Raw genomic sequence first — 26,890 nt, 5'->3', positions numbered from 1 at the left:
AATAATCACGAGCGTTTGATTGAGAGAATGCGCCACTTATCGTTGTTGATCAAATGATGTCTGTTTTAATAACCGACTTCATTGCGTTGAGCTCGCGAATGTAATCCAACGCCAAGAGAGAGATGTCGAGCAAACAAATTTAATCAAGTACTACTCGGAGGAGGGACTGCGTTAACGGAGAAGCGATGCGCATATCACCAGACAGGAGAAACGAGAGACTCCTCCGGAGCGCCCGGAAATGGGCCGGATAGACGGGGTCGCCCCTCGAGAGTGCTAGCACTGCTTCGCTAGATTTCGCCTGATCGACGTCTACCGCGCGCGCAGACAGCTATCCCGAAGTTCGCGTAGTTTGTCCCGCGCCGGATCAATGAGCAGCGATAACGAAAGATAATGCCGCAACGTAAGACGAAACTCCGGATGAATAAACCCGACAACGTCAACTCCCGGAGCGAGTCTCGGCGGAAGAGCGAAAACCTCAACCGCGCGTAAACAATAACAATTGGGTGTAAAGGGGAGAAACTCGACGAGTTTTCGCGACGATGACACGCGAGAGAAGATAGTTTCAACTTCGTTGAAAGTTTAGTTTGTGTGCGCAACGTGTTCGTTGCTCCAATTAAGACGAATTGACATAAACAAACCGACTGTTTGGAAGAAAAATATCGTCTGAAAAATCGTCTTTATTCAGCGATGAATCGTTACGTTATATTCGCGTGCGCGCACACGTTGATTATTTATTTCAAGTTGATTAATTGCGACAAGTGCTTTTGCGAGAGGATCATTTTTTTTTTTTTTTTTCACAATTTTTGTTTTCGGGGTTCAGCGAGCAAATGTCCAAAGTGAAAATTACGCGAAAACGTGTTTTGCGTGCAAAACGCGCGTGCGAGCAGCGCGCGTTTCCACTTTGATGTTGGGAGTCGGAAGAATAACGGGCCAGCCGAGGGCCATTACAGAAATGAATCGTGAAACTAACTACAGTCACACCGCCATGACTACTTCCATTAGGCTCGAACAACGTCAGAGAAGTAGATCGCTCGCAGCACTCGCCCCGGATACATTACAAAGTTGCTGTTAATTGGTATGGGCGTCAATATAGTGTGACCCCACTCGATGTTCACAGTTTCCGAAACGCGTTTTCGTGACAACTTGCACGACTAATTACATATGCATTAACTGCAGGTTCGCTCAAGTTTATTGAGTTCTTATCCGACCCACAAACACACACACACACACACAGCAATATTAGCATTCATTCCGTCAAATCTATTGTCCATTGCGCGCACAAAAGCGAATTTCGCGAACACGTGAATCTTTACACACTTGAATTTGCATTATGTTAAAAAACAAAAAAAAAAAAAGAAGTGAGTTCGCGACTTTAGTCGTTCTCGGTACGTGACTAAAGTGATTTGCGATAAAATGTACGAGCAAAATTTCATCTGCAGACACAATTTTTTTTGTTTTTCAGTTTATTTCACCTGTCGTATATTAGTATTCACTCTGAGCGACACGTGTTTTGATCGTATCGGCGGCGCTTAATGAATATTCAATGAAAAGCAGAATTTAATGAAGAGTTTATTAAAATCTTAACCAAACCGGGAGCGTGTTTCGGACGGCACGTAAATAGCAGTGTGCGCTGTGTGTACAAAGTAATTATTGTTGATAACATATGACTGCGCATACAGATGAATTTGCAAAACCAATCAACATACTGATAACATCCTTCGCGAGCCAAGTTGTGTTGTATACATATACATATATATATACATATATATATATATATATATATATATATGTATATATGTATATATATATATATATTTTAAACACGGAATATCGGAATTACAACTGCGTGCGTTCTCTCGCGTACTTTCACATTTTTGGTCATTTATCTGACTCGCGCGCCGACCCTACTCTCTTGTGAAATATTATCGGCGAATTTATTAGCGAATATACGCGGGGAATTTATTCAAAGTTACACAAATAACTGGGAAAATCCGATAGAATAGTAGCGTTGTGTCTCCGACGTATAACGGACCGAAAATCCGAGAACAATGTCGGCCGGATACGTGCGGCGCACAAAAGCAAAGAGCTTCGATGTACTTTATTATATTGTACTTTATACATATTTTATTTGAGTTCATACTTCACGTGCGCATTATTAATCTGTATTTTTTTTTCTTCGCATTACACAAATATATACGCTCGGTATAATATTCGCAATTGTGCGATGGCGTTACAATCTGGCACGTCAAACAATATATTTTTCAAGCAAATGTTATTATTAAATATATAATATATATATATTATTAAATGTAAATGTATATTTGCACACACACGTATGGGATATATCTTCGACGTGTTGGATCGTAACGACCTCTAATACTTGGTTCAGCATTTTCATTCGAGCTTCGTAATTTGTTGTCTCTCATTTATTTATTTATTTTTTTTTGTCTGAAATAAGAACAAAATGTATACTCCGACACTCTATACGGAATACGTACGAATTTCTTTCGAGACGAGAGAGCTCGTCGAAACTCCACTCCGTATCTTGAGAGGTTTTACCAAGACGCAGAAATCTTACGTAGAGTACATTCGATACTCCCTCAGCTCGTTCCCGCTTCTCTCGTTCCTTAATGCGAGTTTGAACGGCGATTGGCACGACATACGAGAGAGAAAAATATATCCGTCTGATAGGAGGATGAGAGAAACAATCCCCGCGGGGGGATTGTCATTCGTACCGATCGTTTCTAACGTTAATGGCATCCCCATCAAAACATGCCAATGTCTGGTGCTCTCCCATATGGTATGTGTATATATATATACAATATCGAGCGAGAGAGAACAATGGAAGTTTACTCGCGGAACATGCACACAATTGTTGTAACGCGGTTGACCTCCGATATCATTCCGCTAATGTTTGCTACATACAGTTACGCGCGCTATGAAGTGCTCTGTCGAATGTTATCAAAGCGCGATACGGCATTAACGCGACGGCGATTCAACGTATCACACGTGAGAAAGAAAATTCATTAAATTCTATATCAAACGAGTGTGTGAAAGTTTTCGGAAATCAAAAACCATTCAATTCGGAAACGATTTGAAATTATTTCGCGTGAGATAATTACGTAAAGCGCAATCGTTATTTGAAAACAATTGCGTTTCGCGCAATTATTATTATCGCCGACTTCTTTTCTTTTCGCAACAAACAAGTGTGACGGAACGATCGATTTGAAGACGTCTTCAAGGAGAAGTTTCACTTATCTTTCGAGATATTCCCGAGCGTGACAAAGATAAATTCGCGAGTCTACAATGTGCGAATTATGATTTAAATGCAATGTTTCGCGTGCCGTATCAGAGAGACGCCAAGAGTCAAGTGATGTATACAAATCGAGACATACGCGCGAGAGAGACTCCGAGACAAAGTCGTACAACGGTTCTACTATCTAAACTTCGACGAGAGAGAATTAGACGGAAATTCAACGGTCGGTTGTTCCCATTATCACGCTAATTGAGATAATTATTCCAATTGTATTTCGTCAAGTTGTTCTCTCTAAATTCACTCTCTAAGTTTGATTTTTAAAAATCCAATATTTTTTCTAATAATTTTTTTCTAAACTGGTGACTTTTGAATCCAATATATTTTTAATATATTTTTAATATCTTTTTTGCGACAGATAGTGTAAAATAATCGTCTCAATCTGACAAACATTAATTTATTAAAGAAATAATTACGACAATGCGTGCAACGTAAAGTTAGGAACTAAGATTTTATTTAAAAACGTAAACTTAAAAACGTAACTTAAAAATATCGAAAACATTAAGAATTGTCATGTTTAATATTTATATATATCCAATAACTATGTTTTTAATAAATTTAATGTTCAGATGGTACATGTCCATTGGGACATTTTTACACTTCATCTGTTTCGCGTTTGTGGAGGAAGAAATAATTTCGTTCGCGCGAAATCTTCTCAAAGGCGGTGCAACAGTGACGTGCCGCGAGATATAAAAACAGAAAATTGAAGTTGGCGAGAAAGAACGGCCTCCGGAGATTATCGGTCGGATTATTTCGGAATGGATTAGTCGCAATGAAGCTTGGCCAGGCTGACGTATAATTTTAAAGAGTGTTTCATTCGGTGCGTTCGCGAAAGGGTTACAAAAAAAAAAAAGAAGAATGATGAAGGCTTTGAAAGTCGAGTTAATTACCGGAGTCATGAAAATGGGCGGCGGCGTTGTTAAAGAATGGCGCGGCACCGCGCGTTTGTGTGTTAAGCGATTTTCGAGCGGCAAAGTGCCCCTTCGTTTAAGCTGCTTTTAAACGGGTCGGGGAATTTGGGATCCTGGAATTTTCTAACGAGACAACGATGAAGGGAAGACGATACACAAATTGAAAGCGCCGGTCAATTATTATACCCCGCTTCGTATCTCACTCGTGTTTCTATAAAAAGTTAGTTTTTTCAACGGCAGCGAGACATTTAAAACGAGGGCGAGAGAGTTCGGATTCGCGCGAGAGCAAAAAAAGGTGTGTGTACGTAATCGTTATATTTGCCGTTCACTCGATGCTAATTGCCGCGATTTTTGTCGTTTCTCCCGGAACGGGCGAAAAACAAGCGCAAATTGTCGACGATGGTAAACGTGCTTGCTAACAATGGCTATTTGTTTTTTTTCTTTTATTTTTTTACGCTCATTATTGATTGAAATTTATGTTACATCTTCAAAAAAAAAACACCAAATATTATGTCACGTGTGTTTCATCAAAAAATAAATTACCGCACTTAAAAGGGAACGAAAAATATTCTATTTTATCTCGTCTCGCGCTCGCCGAGAGAAAATCATCTAAATGATGAATTTTAAACGCGGCCATAATGTTGATTATTTTTGACAAAGGTTGACGTTTAATTTACGAGAACGTTTCTACTAAAGTACTTTCTGATACCGCGAGCGTGATTTTGGCCGCGGTAATTATTCGAATTTAATTAAAACTCGCGTTCGAAGTGAGTTGCGCCGCGGTGAAGTCATTAATTAAATTTAGGAGGGAACCCGCTTGCGCGCGCGCGCTACCTTACCGTTGTATATATATGTAGATATGTACGACAGATAGAAGACGAGGTCGTTATTGCAAGTTCATGAACTCGGTTATAACTTTCAATGAATTCAGTTTCTTTTTAGCAGTGAGCCGGAATTTTCTTTTCGGATTTGTCCGCGCCCAACTTCATCCCGCTTCTGGTACGGACGCGCGAGCGCGCGCGTTTCCTCCGGGAACTCAGCTCGCGGAATCGAGAATATATTTTATAAAAATAATATATAAAACGCAGTTTTGAAATAAAAGTTCTGTACTCATATTTGACGTTACCGTCAAAATGACGGCTAATTAATTAACATGCTGAAATTCGCCGTTAAAAATCTTCGAAGTAAAATACATTTTTGTCAGAAAATGTAATTACAAACACAAATGCTTTGAAAAAGATAAAGAGAAAGAGAGAGAGAGAGAGAGAAAAAGAGAGAGAGAGAGAGGGAGAGAGAGATTACTTTTGATTTCTTTCGGCATTGTTCATAATATCAAGAAGAATATAAATGTGTGTACGTGTGCGATAATTATAATAGATAAAAAAATTGTGCAGTTATATTCTACGAAACTCTTATTTCGTATCAAGAATACGTATCGCTCAAACATATTTGACATTTTGGTCGCAAAAAGAAACAAAAACTATTACAAGTAATTGAAATATGTTTTTTGTATTTATTTTTTTAATAGAATATTCTGGAGAAACATTTTAAAAGCAGTATCCCTTTTTAGTATTCATGTAGTTGTCTAACATTAATAATTCATGACACATACCGTAATATTACAAAAACACAGTCTCGAATAAGATAAAAAAAAAAAAAGAACTTTTAGCGTCTAAGGGAGATATTCAAAATGTTGCAGGAGCGATTTTCACCGAGGATCAAAAGGATAGCCCATCGGAGTTAGCGTTCAAGTACGCCATTTACAAGATCAACAAGGATAAAACTCTCCTAGCGAACACGACGCTGGTTTACGATATCCAATACGTGCCTAAAGACGACTCGTTCCGCACGTCCAAAAAAGGTAAGCATTGTAATTATCGTAAATAAGCAAAAAAACCACAACAACAACAATAATAATAAAATAACGGAGAATATTATCTCAGTAGAGATAGATCGAATCGCACTTTTCTTACAAATTGCGTCGCGTTATCGCGCGTGCGCAATTTAATTAAGACACTCGAATCGCAAGTGAATCGAGTGTCTTAAGTAGTCTAGATAAATGACAAGACCGACACTTTATATTACACTATGGTGGCTCTTATTTACTCCTAACAAAATTTTTTTACGGCACATTTAAATAATTTTTTTTTATGTTAAAACCCAGAAGCTCTTTTTCTCCTTATCCGATCGGACTTTTACAGATTATTGTTTTAGCAATTGGAACCATTCTCTAGAGGATGCTGCGAAAACATTCAAATGTCAAAAATAAGAGCCATCCTAAACACACTTTGATGCACTTCGGCGCGACAATGTCGTCGTCAAGATAATAACACGCTGTGCGCGAAAAAAACATTTTTATTCCTAGAAAAGTGCAATTGTGAATGCAATGCGGTTCATTAATCAATTGTGACGTACAAAGATAAATAAGGAAACGTAAATCGACGTCGCTTATGTTCGTCGGTTGACGGGCGGGAAATAACGAGCATGAAATATCGTCCAAAGCGAGCTAATTAATTAACCGTAATTCTCGTTTTTGAGGCGATCAAGAGAGACCGCGTGTGCCGGCATCTTGTCACGATCTCGTTGTCGGAAGTGTGTCTTTGACACGCGAACTTAATAAAACTTGGCAGGAAGCCTGACGAGAGCAATTTAGTTAGCGCTCGCGCGCGGTCAGTTTTAGCCGTGAATTACAGCGCGAGGATGTCGCGCGCGACACGGGATGTGGTCGGACGAGAGATTTATGTAAAATAACACACCGCGAACACGCGCTCCGAGTAGAATCGACTTCTCGCCGAAATCATAACAACGTCTTTCGCGAGAAAGATCGCGAAAGGGGGATAGGAGATAAATCTTGCGCGCGCCAGTTATGAATTTGTCGTGGACCAATGTCTCTTCGGGAATGTGTTTTCTTACAAAATTCTACATCGTCTCGGCGATTCCAAATGTTTGGTTTGCCACCAGACCAAGTTCTCCTTCGAGTTTACAGCAAAAAAACAAAAGTTTCCCGTTATCCGAAAGAAATACACGAATGTGTAACCGCATATGTAATTTAATAAGTCAAACGTTCCGGAACGATTGACGAGAATTGTGTTGGTAAAATTCAGCGAGGTGAAATTTTATTCGCGCACAGAACAGATTTATATATAAACGAAAGGATTTTGGAGAACCCGCCGGCGCGATTGTAACTCGCGATTGTGTGACGTCGTCGTGTGCAAACATTGCACACCCAACTGAAACCAACGTGACACGGTAGAAAGCTCTCTGTGACAATAAATCGTTTATACTTGAAGAGTAAATCTACATACATCTCGCGCGAAGTCTTTTGATAAATATTTCGTAAATATTTACCAAAGTCTTTTTCGTAAATACTTTGAGTTAATCTCTCATTTTTCTTCCGCTTGTAAAGAAGTTTTCTGGAGGAAGTGAGCAAACTTTCGAAGAGTGTAGAAATTTTTTCGACTTACGAGAGATTCGAGTTGGTTAATAAATTTTGTTATGTTAAGTCGTATAAAAAACAAAAATTTTAAAATTACACGCAATTTCTATACAGCTCGCATATTTCGAACGCCTTTAAATCCCCATTCGACTGATCGGACGCATCAGCGAATTGTACGAGACATTTGCACCCCTCTCTCTTAGGAGGCTTAAGAGGAAAACACATTCTTCCATAATGTGCCTTATGATATCCTTCCATTGTGCGTGATGCGAACTCGCAAGCGCGATTTTTCTCCACGTGTACAAAATGATACGTGCCACGTGCTGAAAAGATTACTTCGCTTTTCACAGCGTTCGGGTCGTTCTTGCTAGCCGCGTTTCTCTTTTCGCGAACGGAGGGCTGGAAACCGTGTCGAACGGAGGCGTAACTTTTTCAACTTTCTTTCGCGCGCCTCGACTCAAGACGCGATAAATCTTCTGTGCGCAGAAAGAGAGAGAAAGTGTGTGTGTGTGTGTGTGTTTAGAAGGTGTGCCTATGTATATATATTTTCCTATCCCGCGGGATCTCTTCTCGGGTTGGTGAACGCGCGTGGAGGTTAATGTTGCGTGCGCGCGAACTCGGCTGAATCGTGCGAGGAGGCGCCTAAACACGACGTGATCCATTTCGCTTAAAAGTAAAATCGCAACCTCGCGCGCCGCCGCGTTATCTTCGTCTCTAATGTATCCACGGCCCGAATTACTTCGCGCGGAAATTTTCAAATGGATTGAAATTCTCCGAGGCGTCTCGAGCGTGCAGTCGAATATATATTTCCGTATTACTACTTGGCTCCGAAATGCGAAAGGGCGCTCGAAGCGCGAGTTTTGGCTTCGATACAAGGCGAACATATCCCACGGACGATCGGACAAGTATCACCGGTCGAACATTTGTTAGATAAAATGACAGCAAAAAGTATTTGTTTATTAAAATACAAAGCTATAGAAACTAATAACGAAAAACTATATATCGCAAAAATTACTCGAAACATTTTGCGAATTGCGTCATGATTAATTATTTCATTTGTTAATTATTTTTTTTTAACACATGTCCGATCATTGGAGGAATCCTCAGTTCTGACGGTTGAACCGAACACGTCGTCTTTAAAACTGCGCACGTGATATTTCTCGGCAAATATTAAAACTGTCGATAAAAATCAGATTCGCAATATCTTCTTGTATCTTGGGAAATATTAAAACTGTCGATATAAATGATAAGAAAAATTTTCCGATTTATATATCGATAGGATCATATTAAATATATAGGAAATCTGTATCCGTATATGTAAAAGATTCTTCCGGACAAACCAACGATGTGGATTCCATTTCCGCGAGAAAGTTTATCCTTTAGAAAAATTGTTATTTATACGTGAGGATCTTTATTTGTCGCATCTCGCTGTCGCCGGTAGACAAGAAACGAAAGGAGAGGAGGAGGAGAAAAAGCGTCTGTGGAAAATTGAATTCGCTGCGAAACACTCGACTCGGGAGAAAATCCTCTATGAATTTCTGAGCGCATCTAGTAAGGATTACGGAGGCACTGCGACATATTACCCGGAGAGCGGGCGAATGAAGAGCGTGTGTATGTGTACAAGTGTTGTGTGTGCGGAGGTGGAGGAGGTTAATCGATTGTCGAGATACAACTGTACGGACAAGAGTGCGCAATATTGCGCTATTATATCGCCCACGGGGCAATAAAAGAAGCTCGGAAGCAAAACCCGTTTGTTTTCTTCTTTCGCGCGCGAGTAGCGGCGCACAGAGACTAGGATACAATAATAAATTTAATATAAGACGCAATTGCAAATACACACATTGCGCGGCTCTCGGACGTTTAATATCGACGATTTTGCTTTGAACGAAGTTCAAAAACCGGTTTGGATAATTGATAAAATTCGATTTGTCGCGCTCAATTTTTAACGTGGTCGATCGATGAACGCGCGCGCGACGGAACCTAACGCAACACCGTCGCGATTCGATGAAAATTCCGTTCCCGTTCGATTTTAAAGATGTAAAATTGCGACGCGCGGATCCTCATTCAAAGCGCTTAATAAACAAGAAGAAGTTTCCAAACGGAAGTTCACACTTTTCGCTTACGTCGGCAGAAGTTTTTCTTTTCGCAACGTCGTCGCAACGATCGCACAGATATCGTTTTTAAGGTTTTCTTCTCGCGTGCAGCGAGAAAGGAAAAAGAAAGTTTATATATACTTCTCCGCGCTACATAGGTGCTTTTTTATTAATTTTCCGTCGAAAGAAAAAAAACGTACCGTCGACTTCCGCGAACGAGCGCGTTATAGATACGGGGAGGGATAAGACGACGACGACGACGACGACGACGACGACGACGACGACGACGACGACGACGACGTCGCGCGCGAATTACGTTCCGAGTCGCGCGGTCGGTACTTTCGGAAAAATGGAAAACAAAGGAAGATAGGAAACGGAAGCGAACCTAAACCAGCGAAATTGATTGGATAACTTTAAGGAGCGCGGCGGATCCCCACTTCCCTCCCGTTCTTCCTACCTCGGGCGAGCGAAGCGGAACACTTTAATGGAAGGTTCCGTTTACGAGAACTGGCGAGGACCAGAAATGGGCGCGCAAGCAGCTAACCAAATGACGATTATTTCGCTCGGATTTTATTCCTATCCTTCGCACATCGCACCCCTCGTAATCCTCACAGTCAACTTCGCCTCAGTCAACCCCCTAACGACTTCGCGACGGCTTTTTAAAGAGATTTATAACTCGTCACACACATCGGAGCTTTAATTCAGCCGGTAACTCAAACTGTCGTATCTCTGCGCGCGTGCAAAAGTTTTCCGCGCGCGTGAATGAGATAGAGAGATAGAGAGAGAGAGAGAGAGAGAGAGCGCACGCGAGAGATCACGGAGTTACTTGCGTTAACTTTTAACGACGACGAAACTGGAACGAGATAGAACGTTTTACGAGGATCGTCCTTTATCCGAGCGTGGGCGGTGATTGCAGAAAGCGCACATAGCGAGCAATTACGTACTTGGCGCTTGCATTAATTAGGTTTTTGTCCTGTGAGAAGCTAACCGACGCAAACACACACGCGCGATGAGAATTTGTGAAAATCAGATTAAACTCTTTGCGAGAGCGAAAAGTTGTCAGAAGTTTGCGCAACAAAGTTAGCGCAAAGAGAAAAGAAAAACATTATTATTGTTATTATTATTGTTATTATTATTTTCAATATTCTATTGATAACGTGCAGTTGAATATCTCTTTGTTGTATTTTAAACACACAATCGTGACACAGAGTCGTGCGAAATTGTGTTCCGCTCTCTTCGAGTCGTCAGACGAAACGTTTTTTTTTTTTTTTTTTTTTTTTTACGTTTGACTATTGATTTAACGTGGACAGCTTGAGCAATTAAGAGAAAATATTCTCGAAACTTCGGGATGAGAGAAAGAGGCAGAAGGAGTGAGAAGATTTGTGTAACATTATATCGTCATCTTAATTGCGACAGAGTTTGCAAAATTGCGAGGAATCGATCGCTTCTCTTCGTATCGCCTATATCGAAACTCATAAAAGTCATGAACCCCGCTTCGGCCGCGGGGTTCTTTGTGAGGAAACGGTCGCCGTACTCATTATCCGCAAAACGGATGAGCGTCGGTTCGTTAAGCGAAACTGCGATATCGTAACAAGGTAACGATTCTTATTTACTCTCGTCGGTCGGAACGTTCGACTTAATCAACGGAGAACGAAGGCAAGCCCCGCGTTTCGACGACAACGCGGAAACATTGTATTCAACGAAAACGGGGGACTGCCGCGCGTCACATCTCGATAGAGAGCGTTCGTCAGCACACCTTTTCACGATTCAGTCTCTCCCTTCCCCTCCTTCTCCTGACAATTTAATTCAGACAAAGAGAACACACACCGTGCATCCCGGATCGCACAATTCCCGCGAATTATTACGTTAATCCTTATACGGGCAAAATTATTATTCGACGAGATGTGACGTGCGCGCACAGCTCGGCGAAATTTCCGAAATTTTGCTACAAATGTCATTTTGTGTGTCGCGCCGGTTTTAGCGGCGAAATATCTGTATATATCATTAGAGACAAGGACCGCGAGAACACACACAGCGCGGGGTTGAAGACCTCTCGCAAAAGTGTCTGTCGTCAATTTGCCGCGGCTTTCGCTGATACAGGACTTCCAAGTGCGCTTCATCTAGAAATATGAAATCGACGTGTCAGAGCCAGTCGTTCTCCAATCTCACGTTTTAGCACGCCTCTGCGCCCCCATTGACACCCTATCCTCACTCATCTTCCCTATTTGCCGTATTCGGTTATATTTGTACTTGGCGCGTCGGCGCGAGTTGCTATTCGAAAAAGATCTTATCGCGTAAAAATCGAAATTACAAACATTCCCAAACGATAACTGATATCTGACGAAAATCAAGGGCTGTTTGAAGTGAAGCTAGCCTTATGTCAACGTCATTCTTTAGCATGTAAGCAATATAGCAAGATAAAAAAAAAACAGTTATCTAATATATCCGGATTTTAGCAATAACTGTAAGTTGAGGATTTTAATACACTAACAAAAAAGTGTGTTTGATTTGATCTTTCAGCTTGTAAGCAGTTATCCAGGTCGGTGCAAGGCATCTTCGGACCGTCCGACCCACTTTTAGGGGCTCATATACAGAGTATATGCGAGGCACTGGACGTTCCTCATCTCGAGGCGCGGGTCGATTTCGAGCCCACTTTTAAGGAGTTCAGCATTAACCTATATCCGGCTCAAGACCACCTTAACAAAGCGTTCAAGGACCTCATGTCCTTCCTTAACTGGACCAGAGTGGCCATTATCTACGAAGAGGATTACGGTAAGTGGAGCGCACAATAACTCGCAACTCCGAGAGAAGATGTCGCGGATTTCGTCGTATTTAAACACGAAAATATTCACAATTATCTCATCCTCAATGTTTTTCTCTTCTTTTTAAAGAAAAGAAGAGAGATAAATGTCCCAATAATCGGACATTTATCAAAGAAACAATTGTTAGGTGTGTAAACGTTGAATGTAATAATTCTCAATGTTTTAACTATTATTTTAAATGTTTTTAAATATTAGTTTTTAATTTTACATGTAACAAAACTTTGCAAACAAATTTTAAAGCTCGTAAAGATAATAGTTTAAGGTAGATGCGAGCCATTATGTTGAGTGTATGTGCGCGAATATATTTTTTTAAACATTCACATTAAAATACGCACAAAAATTTGAATTAATTTCACTTCAAAAATTCACATCCGAGATGCTCGGTTTGCATCTCAAGTAATAAATTTATCCATTTTATTTTCTATGAGATTTCAAAAATTCACAAAAATATTTATATAAATACTTTGTTACAATTGGCGTTTGGGGCGTGTCATTGGGGAACATTTAATCGAGATGTAAGCTTTTTTAAGTCATTATCCGGCGCGTATCGAGCGCGGTGCGAAAAGGATTCGACAAAACGCGCATTGAATCGCGCGACGAGCCTCATAGACGTATATTCGCGCGCGATCTTGTTAGCGCTGTTGTAGCGCCGCACCGTGTCGACACGTTCATTACGCAAACACCTTTTTTTTTTTTTTTTGTCTTTATCCCCGCGACGTGATGCGTCTCTATGCAAATAGGAATGTCGGAATCAGGCGCCACCGTTCGAAATGTCGCCCTGCCACTCGCACGCGCGGAAGTAACCTCGGCGTTTACACGCTACGATGTAAACGCCGACGATGGCTCTCTCTCTCTCTCTCTTTCTCTCTCTCTCGGTCGTTCTCGCCGCGCTTTTTGTCGCCAAGTTACCGCTGCGGTTGCGATTCTCCTTCTTCCATAAGTCCTTTTGGCGAGCACTTCTATCTCGTAACGGGTTGGCACCGTCCGCGGCGGACTCATCGAAATTCCGACGTGACGTTGACGTACGTACGTACGTCGCAATCCCCCAGCCACATTTCCGATCGCATTAGTATATTTTAACCATCTTCGCTCGGAAAGAAAAGGCGACGCGCGCTCTTTCCGGAGAGCGGCATTTGCATTTTATTTGCCCGTCTCAGTGAAAACGGTCAACCATTAGTCAGGCCGCCGGGCGGTAATAATGCGATTCTCGTGGCATCGATCTTTGACGAAAGTCAATTGAAAAAGGATTTCCAACACATTGCGCGGATTACCGACATGATTTAACATTCTTGACATCGAAAAGGAGGTTTGGACTCGTTAAGCTTCAAATTACTATATTGTCGCGACGTTAGTGTTGGTTTTCTTTTTTTTTTTTTTTTAATTAACTCGTACGCGCGTCGCCTTTACCTACCCGAGGCTAATGGGAAAAGAAAAGAGAGAGAGAGAGATAGAGAGAGAGAGAGAGAGAGATACGGGATCTACATCATATGCATTTGCGAGACGAGTTCTTTTTCTTTCGCGGTTCTTGCGAGGGAAAAGTAGGAGGTAGGAAGTACCTCTCCCGACCTTATCTTCCGTAAATTGCCGCTCTTGATTGGACGATGTAGCGTGACGCGGAGCACAAAGTGGAACGTTGCCGTTAGCGATAAAACGAGAGGAAACGGAAAAAGACGTTGCGCGTGTTTTTTTTTTTTTTTCTTTTTTTTGCGCGCAGCTTCTCCTGATGTCTATAGCTCTCATAAATTCACGACGAGGGGAGGGGGAGACGAGACGTTTCAAAATTTTCTCCGCTGCAAAAGAGCGTCGCGCGCCGTGCTGCGAAAAGCGTCTCGAGACTAAAGAGAGAGAACTCGGAGAAATGTGAACATTTCTCCACGTCGTTTTCTCTTCCCCTTTCCCGTTTGCCGCCTAAATATTCAAGCGCGCTCGGAAGCGAACCCTCCCGTCTTTCGCAAAGTTTGTTAAAATAAGATCTCAATGCGCAAAGGCAGTCGCTTACTTAAACGCGCATTAAATCGCACTTTTCCCGCCATTAATAGAACAAAGCGATCCGGAATAATTTTTGTTTTCTTTTTGTTTTTTTTTTTTTTTTTTTTTTTTTTTTTTGCGACGTTCGAGGTTTGTGCGTCCGTAACAAAGAAGTCGAGAAGATAAAAAGGTTATCATCGGAATGATGGGGAGGGAAAGAAAATGACCAGTGTGTACAATACATTTTTCCTCATGAATTCTTTTCTCGCTTTATATTACTCCACGATATCGTCATAAATTCTCAGATATAACACCGCGCGGCAGTTACCGCTATCTGCACGGTTGATTTTGTAAACCGGACTGTACACGCGCGCGCTTCCCGCGCGCAGTCCTCCTACTTTCCTTTTTCAAACATTTTCTCACGAGCATGGCGTACGTAATGGTTTTTGTACGCGGGATATCGCGAAACCTTTGACCCTCATTATAACTCTTTATTATCCGAGATATTTCCTCCCTTTAATCCCAGTCCCTGTGTGTGTGTGTGTGTGTGTGTAATTTTGCATTAATTTCGTACCTAATGTACCAGATAAAAATTTATTTTGTTATAGTTATCAAACGCGGCTCTCTCTTTTTGACCATTTTTCGCAATGGGTTTTTAACATTTTATAAGAGAATAAAATAATTTATATATTAGAGATGCAAATTAAATATTTCAAATAAATTTTCAAATTTCTCTAATTTGCTTTAATATATAAATTATCTATTTTATTCCCTTACGGGAGAAACTCCATTTGGAAGTAATTCAAATTTCAATTTGTATCAATTTACACGTTCAAAAATGTATTCGCACTCACATTGGCTCGCGTATTGACCTTTAATTATAATATTTGTTAATACAAGCTATTGTTGCTGACGTTTTCTCGAAGTCTTCTCTCGGAGGAAAAACTTTGGTAAGAACGAAAAGTTTAAGGAAGAAAAGTTCACGCGCCAACCGAAAGAATCTCTCAACGCGTAATTAAGATCTTCTCGTTTGAAGTGTTTTTTGTATATACAAGCGGAGTGATATGCAAGCGGTGGTCATAATTGCTCGATTTGTGTTCTGTGAAGTTTTTCATTTTTTAATCTTTTTTTGTTTTTCTTTTTTTTTCTTTTTTTTTATGCGCGCCAGACTTTTCCGCGGGCCGTCCTCGTTAGCGCGCCAAAAAATTTATCTTCCGCTTCCCTTTCGTCGGTCCTTTGGCTGTTTTATCGATCCTCTCTTCTAAAACGGTCTATTCGTCACGATTATTAAGGGGGAGTAATTAGCCAGCTCAAAAGTTGGCGGCACCTATCTCTTGGCGTTCGCAAAGTCTCTTTCAGCAAAAGTCGAATTACGTCCCGATAATCTTCCGACTTTGTCAGATTTGTATCCTCTGAACAAAGTCCGGACGGGAAAATCTCGGTTTTTTTTAAAACGAGCATCCGATTTATATTCGATCTCTTTTGTACTCAGTTTCGTCATTAAAAAAAAAAACAAACAAACGGCACGTTCCTTAATTAGATGCGCGCGCATTATCGCACGTGCATATGAAGAATCGTTAAATTTGTCGAATCTCATCTGTATAAATCGCGACGAATTTTATTTATCTGTATTACTAAACTGTTTCTTCTTCTTGAAATCAGAACGAGAAGAAGGAAGGAAGCCGAGAGCTCATGCAAAACAGCGTCGATTAAAGTTAAACCGAATCTAAAAAGCGATTCGCTGACGCGGGCCAACGTAATCGCATGCAATGAATTCTCCGCGCGCAAGCGCGGCGGAAATCTCTCTCGAGTCGACAGCGCAACTTCAGAAGTAGTCCAAGAACAATCGAATGGAAGTGAATTGTGAAACTCGCAATGCGCCTTTTTAGCGACATCTTCGCAAACCTCTTCTTCCCCTTCCCCTCCCTTCGCCGGATAATAATGTAAAAGTTACGAAAAGTTCGCTAGCGGACTACGGTGTTCTTGATAGGCTGATCTTACCTCTCTCCCTCTCTTTCTCTTCTCATCCGTGTCGAGTTCTTCCTGTAAATCAAATTAACAAGCTTCCCTCTCTCTCTCTCTCTCTCTCTCTCTCAAGCCGTTCTCTTCTGCTTTAAGTAGCAAGTCCGCGCGTTACACCTCGCGTCTATTTTTTTTTTTTTTTTTTTTTGCTACTCGGATACATTTGTATTGTTCTTGCGCAGATAATTCGCGTGGCGCTTTATTTTTTACAACGACACGGCGCGGATATCTCGGTCGGAAAATTTCTCTTACGCGGGATCGATTATTTTATCATATATATTGCGCCTTAAACCAACGCGAAGCGCGCCGCTATTGAAAATTCGCACTATTGTTTCGGCATTGCTTTATCCGTTGCATCGTTTGCTCGCTAACGACCTGCTCGTTTATGTACATAAAAACCTAAATAACAACCTATTACTTTTATTTTCGTTACAATGGTTACGGAAAAATCTGAAAAATTGAAATGTAACTCAAAAAATAAATTGAAAAAAAAATACATACATTTAATCAATCCGTAAAAATTCTTGCCGCTTTCCAAGCAAATGATATATAAAAAAAAAAAAAAAAAAAAAACCAAAAAAGCTGCGCGCGGATAAGCTGGCGGGCGAATTCATACTCAGCAGATCGTATAAATATTTGACTGCGCATCCATCATATTTCGCAGCTCGAGATACTTCGTCGACATGACGTTAAACTTGAATAACACCATGGGCGAAAGAGGGAGGGGTGTATAAAGAAAGATTAAAGAAAAATACACGCACGAAGAGAGGGCGCGCGCGATGATGAAGTCCGGCGCGTCGCGTCGCCGAGAAAAGAGCCAGTCGCGGCTCTTTTCGCCGCGCGCAAAATTTTATCTAAACCGTTTTTCTTCTTTGCACAGGGTTATTCAGACTGCAGGATCTCGTGAAATCCCCGCCATCCGTGAGGACCGAAATGTACATCCGTCAGGCGGGTCCCAGATCTTACAGGCAGGTTCTGCGCGAAGTCAGGCACAAGGAGATCTTCAAACTGATCGTCGACACGGATCCGGCGCACATGCAGCAGTTCTTCCGAGCGGTGAGTGTTCCGGAAACGATCCGATATCTCGGAAACGGTCCGCGAAATCCGCTTATTTAAATTTCACCTTGACATTTTTGTGCGTTTCTCTCGCGCGCGAGCGTGCGCGCGCTTTTCAATATTTTCTCTTTTAGTTCCGCACCCCCTATATTGTTTATTACTTTCCTCTCCAAAAAAAAATACTAAATCCACGCGCGCGCGTACGGGAACGGAGTATAAATATTCCCTTATTTTTTCTACTCCGTTTAACCTCTCGCATGATAAATTCTGACAAGTTGTTTTATTCGAATAGATTTTGCGTATTTTTTCAATAAAATGTGACGCGCATCGCGCACGCGAGCGACTGACCGTGAAAACGCGCGGTTTATTGAAATTTACCGACGCCGTTATTCAAGAATTTGAGCGCGCAGACATGTGTTTTTTTTTTTTTTTTTTTTATCAAGGCAAATATCAACTGATAACAAGTGCTGTTCTTCTTCATTAATACGCCGTGCAGTATCGGAGATTTCAGAAGGAGTAACACTAATTTTTTGTTTCGCGTTTCAAGTTTCCGTACCCACGTTCTCGTTTTTCATTGGAAAATGACTCTGTTCGCGTATTTCCATTTCATTTAAAATACGCGAGATACACCGGGAAGCGAAGCTTCGGAACGAATCGGGTTGGTTTAATGCAAACCAACGAAAAGTTATTTCAAAAATGTTATTTCGAAAGAGCCAGTTCGAAACAAAAAAAGAAAGATACAATATCTCATAACCCGAGCGAGTGGGAGAAATTTTGCGCTTTTTATCGCAAAGCTGACTTGGTCTGAGAAACAAGAGAATGAAGTGAGAGAGAGAGAAAGAGAGAGAGAGAGAGAGAGAGAGAGAAGAGCGCAGAAAACTACCTGTCGATACTTGAATACGCGATGGAGTTTTCGCGCGCGCAGAAAAACTCTCTCATAGACTCGTAAATGATCGTTCTCCCGCGGGACATTTAATCTTAATATCCCGACCGAAGTTTCGCGCGTTGAAAACGCGCAGAGAAAGCGCCACGACGCTTTTCCCGACAATTTTCACAGACGGGACAATGAAAACACGTTGTTTACCTGTAGAGTGAGAAACAACAAAAAATAAATAAATAAAGAACGGAAACAGAGAACCGCACGCGCACGGAGTGCGCGGTTCTCGTAAATAACTCGCCGGAATTACATGCGCAAAACGCGGCGCGTGAAGATTAAAAGGACCTTTTTACAATTAGGATTAATGGCGTTTGCAGTTTTTCCTTCTGACGCTTGGTTTTGCCGCCCGGCACGGGATTCTCTTTCTCCGGTTTGAAAAACGTAGTCGGCAAAAGAGAGAGAAAGAGAGCAAGCAAGAGCCACCGTTGTGCTCGAGCTCGAAAAAAAGAAAATTATGTCCCGACTAATGCTTGTAGTTTGCGACGCAAAGCAGATTTTGAACTTTGAAGGGCCGTTCTCTTTTGAATTATCGGCTGAGTCGTTGAAAAGATGGAATTTTTTTTTTGAGGATTTTGCACAGGTACCGAAGTGGAATTAACGAAATTTTGCTCGCAAATGTTTTACGACCATAAAAAAAAAAAACCGTTTTGCAATAATTCGTCTTTGCGATTAACATTTTATCTTATACGTACTTCTCTTGTTGTAATAATTTATACGCGCAATATTTGCAAGCAAATCCGCGACGAGAGAGTCGAAATAGTTCAGCTACTTTTGCGGACGCAACAGCGAGTGCAAATCGGCAGATCGTGAAATTAAATCGCACAAATTGTCGGCGGTAACGAACAAGTGTTGAAAATAGCTCATGCAAATCATCGCGCCGCTCTTTTCGCGCTCATTCGAAAATGACGAAACGCGCGCGCTCTCGGTGTTTTTCACCATTTTTCCCGACACACTTTTGGCGAACGGACGATGCGTGAGCAGCCGTGCCGAACAGAAAAATTTACATAATCGCAAGAGTGATCAACGCGCCAGAAATGCACATTTCGATTATTTGCCGTTGAAATACGCGTTGCTTTTTTTTTTTTTTTTTCGTACCGCGCTGTGATAATACGTTGCTGAAATCGGCGAAATTTACTGTTAAAGCGCACGCTTCGAAATGTAAAATTTAACCAACGAGACATCGCGTCGACGTTAATTCGCGCGAATAAGTGGTGTTATGTATATCGACCGATTTATCGAGAGATATACTGTTTTAAATAAATTCGCAATCAGATTCAGGAGAAATGTCACCCCCGTAATCAGAGGATTAAGACGGAAACAACTACAACGGAAGTGAGAGAAGGATTAGGATTTTTCGACCGCGCCTTGCTGGCGGCACAGCAATTTCGCTTTAGACACGGACGAAGTAAGCTTCGTTATTTGCGTCCTTTGCGTCTCTCGAGGATTTTCTCAAGGATAAACCATCGACCGGGTAATCAAAAAACATCAGTTGCTCGCATCGGTTCTGCCACATCCTTTTGACCTCGCACGCTCGTCTCGTCCTCCCATTCCCGTTTTTCCTCTCGTCCCGAGGCGATTTTTCCACAAGACGGATTCACACGAGACCCCTTTCTGACTCGCTCCCATCTGCTGCGAGGAGGGATGCGACTTGATCGATTTACACACGTGTGGTCTCGCATCGCGGCAAATGAAAAGGCAACGAATTATATCAGCGCCGCGGCAAAGGATGCAATATCCTTGACGTCGGGGATACACAGGATACACAGTGTAATATTTATTATTGTCCAATTTGCGAGATATGGTGAAACGCGCGCGCATTTTTACATCTGTGTGCGCCGCATTTATTTATAACACGTGAAAATCATCAATCATGAAAATCGCCATTATTTTCTCATCGACACGTCGATGCTGCTACTCGTGAAATAACAAATGGGTCGGTAATTGTTAGGTTATCATATTGTTGTGATATTGATGATGCGATAAAAAAAAACAGTTTTTCTTTCTGTTTGCAGATATTGCAGTTGCAAATGAACGACTACAGATACCACTATATGTTCACGAGTTTTGTAAGTACGTCGTCTTTATGAAAATCTCGATAAAAATAATAATAACGGTGAAGAAAATTTGCAAAAATATTGCACTCGGGGAAAAGACTATTGTCAACGTGTTTTACAAGATACGTATATATACGTTTTAACATTTATTTTATCGATCTAGGTGAGAACGTTGTTTTATTGTTTACGCTATGTCCTTTAGTGTGAAATTTAATCATCATTTGAGCACTGAATTATTAATTTGTTATTAATAAGCCTTCAAACAGTTATTGAACGTAGTTAAGCATTTGTTTAATTAAGCGTATTATGTACATATACGGGGGCGTCATTAACACAGCCGGCTCGTTGTTCTAGACGTATCTTGCTCTGACAAATATAATAAACGAATATTCGTCTCATTAAACACATTCACGCGCGCACAATAATATCGAGTACCATTAATATAATAGAGAGCGTCTCTCTTTCAGACAGAACTTCCCTATTTCCTTATTGCGGCGCGCGATTCATCATCTTCATAACCAGCGCGTGTACCTCTAGCATTTCCTGCCGCGCACTCTCCCTCCCTCCCTCTCTCTCTCTCTCTCTCTATCTCTCTCCCTCTTTCTCTTTGTACAACGCACGGCTCATTATGTATATTATGAGCAATTGGTCCCGAGGTTTCGTGCAGAGGAATTAGACATTCCCAGCAGCGGTCTGCGCTCTCATATCGAGTATTTCTCTAATAAGGTCCGAAAGTTCGGTCACTGCTCACTTCTCCCCTTTGAACGTGTTTCTCTCGCCTTTTGAGCCGCGCAATTCCAATCTGCTCCGTTCCATTTCGGAAATTTCTGTCTTAAATGAAGCTAACAAATCCTCCCCTCTAGACATAGCTGAAATTGTGATGTGCAAACGCGAGCTACAAATAGTAGCGTGGTAGTACGTCGAGAGACACAAAGAGAGATGGGTCCGCGTGCTGTTTAGAAGTGCGCTTGCTTGGCGTATTCGCGCGCACCACTCACACACTGAGCATACCGTGCATACGTGACTGTGCATGAACTACATGCCTCTCTCTCTCGGCTTCTCCCCCTTCTCGAATTTTGCAGCTTAACGACAAACTCGCGCGCGTTGAAACCGAACTCCTGCAGCTGCACCGCTCTCGATGCGAACCGTGCGAGCGCTCGTTCTCGTTTCCGCAAATACGTTCGGATTAATCGATGACAGATATTAACCCCTCGGCGATTTCACCTTGAAATGATGTATGTAATTTACTGGATCGCGCGCGGGGAATTTCTCGTCGATCAATCCGATAATTTTCGTAAAACGAAGAGGAATTAATTATACGCGTGCGCGCGCGCGCGCTCAAACACAATTTGTACGCGCGGAATCCGGGGGATTTCATTTCTACCGATGATACAGCTGTCGCGTTTCCGCATCTAAATCCCCGCGTGTGTCTGCGATATATACGCGCGCCCGCTCGCGAGCGTCAGAAGACCCGACGTGCACCATCAGAGCTCGGCGTAGGTAATTACGGAACGGAAACTCATATCGCTTGGCGTTTACCGTGAATCAAATATTGATTATACAGTATTCCATTAGCTAGACAATAGCGCGGAGAATACACATTCTGCGATATATATATGTGCGTGTGTGTGTATGTATGTTTATATGTACGTATGTTATATACGCGGCGGTAACATAGCAAGCGGCGGAAGCGCGAGTTATTTACAGAGTTCATCTTGCGGTCGGTTTTCGATGAGAATATATATCGCTTGATAATGTTGATATTATCGAAAATACACACGCCCACATGCACTTATAATCCCGCACAAACGGGAACGATGTGTTTCAAATTTGTGTGTGTGTGTGTTGATATATCGTTGAATTAATTACCTTCACGGTCAATAAAATTATATCGAGTATATGAATAACAATAAGCCGTGTCATAATGTCAATGAGCCAAGATGCGCGACAGATTCGAGAGCGTAAAATTAAAAAAAAAGCTACATGTGTACATGTACATGTACACAAAGAGTGTCGGAAAAATTTATCGCTCTCTGCGTATTATGTTCGTACGTAGTTACGAAGCGCAAGTACATTTCGTAGAAGCGAAAATTAAAAAGGCGCACGTATTGTTATGAAATTTTTATTCGGTTTAATAACTTGTAGCGAGAGAAAGAGAGAGAGAGAGAGAGAGAGAGAGAGAGGTAACGAGCCATAATGTTATTACGATCATGTTATGTTAATACACACAGGAAAGAGTGTTTTTTTTTTATCAGTCCACACACACGTGACCTCCTTCGCGAAGGAAAAGAGAGATTTAATGCAGTTCCGCGAGATGTTCCATTAAGATACTTTTGTCGATTTCTGTCTGAGAGAGAGAGAGGGATAACCGAATCTGCCCCCGTCGCGTCTCTGAATAAATCATTTTTCGTTACGCAACTTTCTCCCGGCGCGGTAACGGCGCGATGTCGCGATTCCGAGGGAAGATAAGTTGGATAGACAGTCGAGAGTTAAGGGAAAGGAGAAACGGCGGTTGAAGCGAAATGGGGGGGGAGGGGGCGGAAGAAGAAACCGCTCGGAGGCGCGGAAACGGGGGGCTTTATCTCTCCCTGTGGCCGACTTTGCTATGCAGCTGCGCGCGGTTGGTCGGTGAATGACCTCGTGCGGAAAAGCCACGTTATTTATTCTATTCTAACGATCGACGTAGCGATACATCACCGTATAATTATAAATCATGCTTCTCTTCATGCCCAAGCAAAAGGCCGAAGATAGGGGGGGAGGAGGGAGTGGATTGATCGGGTTACCCTGTAACGATCGAGCAATTACCGAAGATGATGGAATCGCTGGAACAATCTCATTCTTCTTTAATTTAGTCGCTTTCTCGCAAGAAAAGCTCGTGCTCCACTTTAATTTTCTTAAAATATTGCCGGCCACAAGGAAGTGTTCGTAAAACTCTCTCGAAGAGACGTTGAATAAAATCGATATTCCGCGCGTCAGGAAGCGAGACGCCAGCTCGAGCGAAGGAGGATTCCTCTTCCTCGTTCAAATTTATTAACAAAAAAAATGATCCGATACATTGAAATAATCGAATATCTCTTTCGCTCTCGCTTTTTTCACATAGGACATAGAAACGTTCGATTTGGAAGATTTCAAGTACAACAGCGTGAACATGACAGCCTTTCGTCTGGTGGATCTCGACGAACCCAAGGTGGCGGAAGTACTCAAGCAGATGGAACGTTTCCAGCCGGCGATCGGACACGCCATTCTGAACAAAACGGGAGTCATAGAGGTTGGTGGAAATTTCGAGTTACGTTCACACACAGACACACACACACACACACGTGCGCGCGTGCACACAAACGCGAACAAAAACCCCCTGGGCTAAATTTCTTTTACCACCTCGACGATCTCAATACAACACCGCTGACGCGTTCTCATGTATAAGATTTCGGAGATAAAGCTTATTCCGCGCCGAGAGAGCGGGAAATATAACTCTGCGGATTGCGTTGAGGTATGAGAGACGACACCTTCTAAGTCCGGTTACAGGAACCTGATTGTCTAGAAAATGGGTGTGCACTCGTCGGAACTGGTATTTTATGTGAAAAGATCGTGAAAACGTGACGTTCCCTCGTATTTTGAGCTTTCGTAGGATATTTCAGAAAATTCGCGCATTAAACTTGATAAATCTCGGTACGTATGTACAAACTTAAAAAAACGAAAAAAAAAATATTTGCTCGCGATATATCGTTTACGTCCGATTTTATAATAATATCTCGTATCATGAACACACGCGCGCGTAATATATTTAATATGGAAGATAAAAAAATTGAAATAGTTAATTAAAAATCGTCGGTAAAATAATCGCAAAAACTATCCGATGTGAATTGCGCGAAATAAGACCACACTCTCAATCAGTTCTCGAATCTTAATTATCTTGTGACTTCGTACATGTATAAATATATTTCTAAATTCCATAATTAATTACGCGCAATCACAAAGTGATATTGCGAGCAGATCTAAATCGTGATAAAAGTTCGAAACGGTCGGGCATAGATGAGAGACCAAAGGCAGAGTGAGAGAAAGAGAGAGAGAGGGGGAGAGGAAGCTGAAAAGTCGGGATGAACCGAACCGGTCAGCAGAGTCTGTGTCGAGTTCGAGCTTTGTCAGCCCTTCAGTAATTAAGTGAGTTTCGCCCGCGGTCAGTGCCGCAATGTCATTAACTCGGATCAATTGAGCGTACTAAGCGTACTGGCTCTCTCTCTCTCAAGGATTTCGAAGATGGTCTCTATCTGCTAAAATTGTTTTTAAAAAGTGTGAGCTTGTTTATATATATATATATATATATATATATATATGTAATTCATTATCGGAAGTTTTTCTTTCAGAAAAATAGTTCCGTATACACCGACAGTTCGTAACATTGTACGCGCGGCAAACGAGACTCGCCATTTTTCTGTTTGACCTCGCACACGTGTTAATTTACGGGAAAGTACAATTTTAGCATTTTTTTTTTTTACGATTTTACAATTTAAATTTCGCGTAACTGATTTTACGCGCAAGACCAATTTCAGTTCGAGTATAAGTGCGCTTAATTTTTCATTTCGAAGAACAAATCTTGACTGCGAAACGAGAAAATTTTCAGCCGATAACAAGTATGAATAATAATCATTCCATGGATTTTTAAACCGAACGGGAAATTAAAAACGAGTCTCGTTTGAATTTAATCGTAACTCGACCCACATTTTGCATTCTGCAAAATCTTCACTTTTTTCAATACATGCTAAGTTCGTCCAAAGTAAAAACCGACAATCAGTCTCTCAGATTGATGCGCAAAGCGCGAACTTTCATCAAAAGGAAACGTATGTTTCAGGCAGAACCAGCTTTGGTGTATGATAGCGTGCAAGTTTTCGCGCACGGATTGGCAGCTCTGGACCGTAGTCACGATTTACGACCGGCAAATCTGTCCTGCGAGAAAGAGGAACCGTGGGACGACGGTTTATCGCTCTACAACTATATTAATGCCGTACGTACGTTCTGTGAATCTTAATCAAACGAGTTGTTAAATGACGCAATCGTGCAACTCCTCCGCACACACGGTAATAATGCCAAGTTACAATACGTTACAAAGTTTTCTTTGTAACGTATTTTTAGTTTTTGTTTTTTTGTTTTTGCAAATAGAGTGATAAAAAATTTTTACTTTTCTATTAGAACACATTTACATTAAAATTGAATTTATTTTAACTATGTAATTTAACATTTGAATTTTGCAAAACAATTAGGACACAGTTTAATACATAATATTACGAAAAATTTCAATTTTATCTTTTGCAATTTTTTTTTTTTTTTTTTTTTTTGATGTAGTGCTTTTTTGCAAATGAAATGCGATTGGCTTTTATAACGATATAAAACATGTATATTTGCGATACATGGATATTTGCAATACATCGATTTTCATTGAACCTCCGATTTTGCGTATATTTTTAATATTAGTAAACCGCAAACATAAACTGAAACGAATTTTGTACGTGCTACGAATACGTGTGTCGGGTTTTTTTGTTTTTCGAAAAATACTCGCGGGAATGAATTTATGTTTTAAATTTAGATAAAAAGGTGCATACATATGTTGTTGCTAAATATCATCGATACGAATTTAGCTGTCGCGTTAACGCAAAAATTTATTATTTATAAGTACGACGTAAAATGTTCGCGACAAGATGTGTCACGCGCATCTCTCGTGTTAAAATTTCAACAAATGAAAGAGAATATAAATTTTGAAAACATTTAACAATTATTTGATACGTCACTTGTTGTTTCGCTCACAAAATTCGCAGTTGCGAACGAAGAGCATTCGGCGACGCGACGGGACGACACTGGAGAGCGACGACGACGGACGGAAGGAAAGCAGCGTTGGCACATGAATAATTGAACAGCGTATTTAGCAAATAGCTGCATCTTCAGTCGTCTCGTGGCCCGCGCTTTCCGCGTGCGGTGACCATCCCGAATGCACGACCGCGTCACACGGGGAGACACGTACGTAAACTCTCCGCGTACGTGCCACTCATGAATAGACGCTTCGCCGAGCAGCACGGGAGAGGGGGGGGAGGGCGAAGGGGATCTTTATTACCTAAGTGCAACTGGAATTGGACTTTCCCCTATTAGTCACGACGATGGCAAATTAAGCGACGAGAGAGCGTTGAAATTTTCTCCGGAAATTTTTTCCCGTTTATTAACCGAGAACGATCCCGAGGAATTTTTCCCAGGGATCCTGTTTGAATAGTTTGCGATAGTATTTCTTTATT

The 26,890-nt window shown here is 41.4% G+C and overlaps 1 protein-coding gene across 4 annotated transcripts in view; it reads left to right on the top strand.

Moving 5' to 3' along the window:
* LOC109859317 (glutamate receptor ionotropic, kainate 1) overlaps window positions 1-26,890 on the top strand; it is a 137,135-nt gene that overhangs the window by 79,080 nt on the left and 31,165 nt on the right. For 3 of the 4 annotated variants that reach the window (XM_020437455.1, XM_020437446.1, XM_020437476.1), the window contains exons 3-8: window positions 5,924-6,085; window positions 12,274-12,525; window positions 17,446-17,621; window positions 20,571-20,624; window positions 23,713-23,880; window positions 25,462-25,614. In XM_020437455.1, coding sequence (XP_020293044.1) covers window positions 5,924-6,085; window positions 12,274-12,525; window positions 17,446-17,621; window positions 20,571-20,624; window positions 23,713-23,880; window positions 25,462-25,614 — 965 coding nt within the window. The remainder of the gene's footprint in view (window positions 1-5,923; window positions 6,086-12,273; window positions 12,526-17,445; window positions 17,622-20,570; window positions 20,625-23,712; window positions 23,881-25,461; window positions 25,615-26,890) is intronic. The other variant, XM_020437465.1, reaches the window with a different exon arrangement.

This window comes from Pseudomyrmex gracilis, unplaced genomic scaffold, assembly GCF_002006095.1.
Source record: "Pseudomyrmex gracilis isolate BER0280 unplaced genomic scaffold, ASM200609v1 scaffold_7, whole genome shotgun sequence".
Taxonomy (NCBI): domain Eukaryota; kingdom Metazoa; phylum Arthropoda; class Insecta; order Hymenoptera; family Formicidae; genus Pseudomyrmex; species Pseudomyrmex gracilis.
Note: the sequence above shows the minus strand (reverse complement) of the source record. Positions and strands in the feature narration are given on the sequence as shown.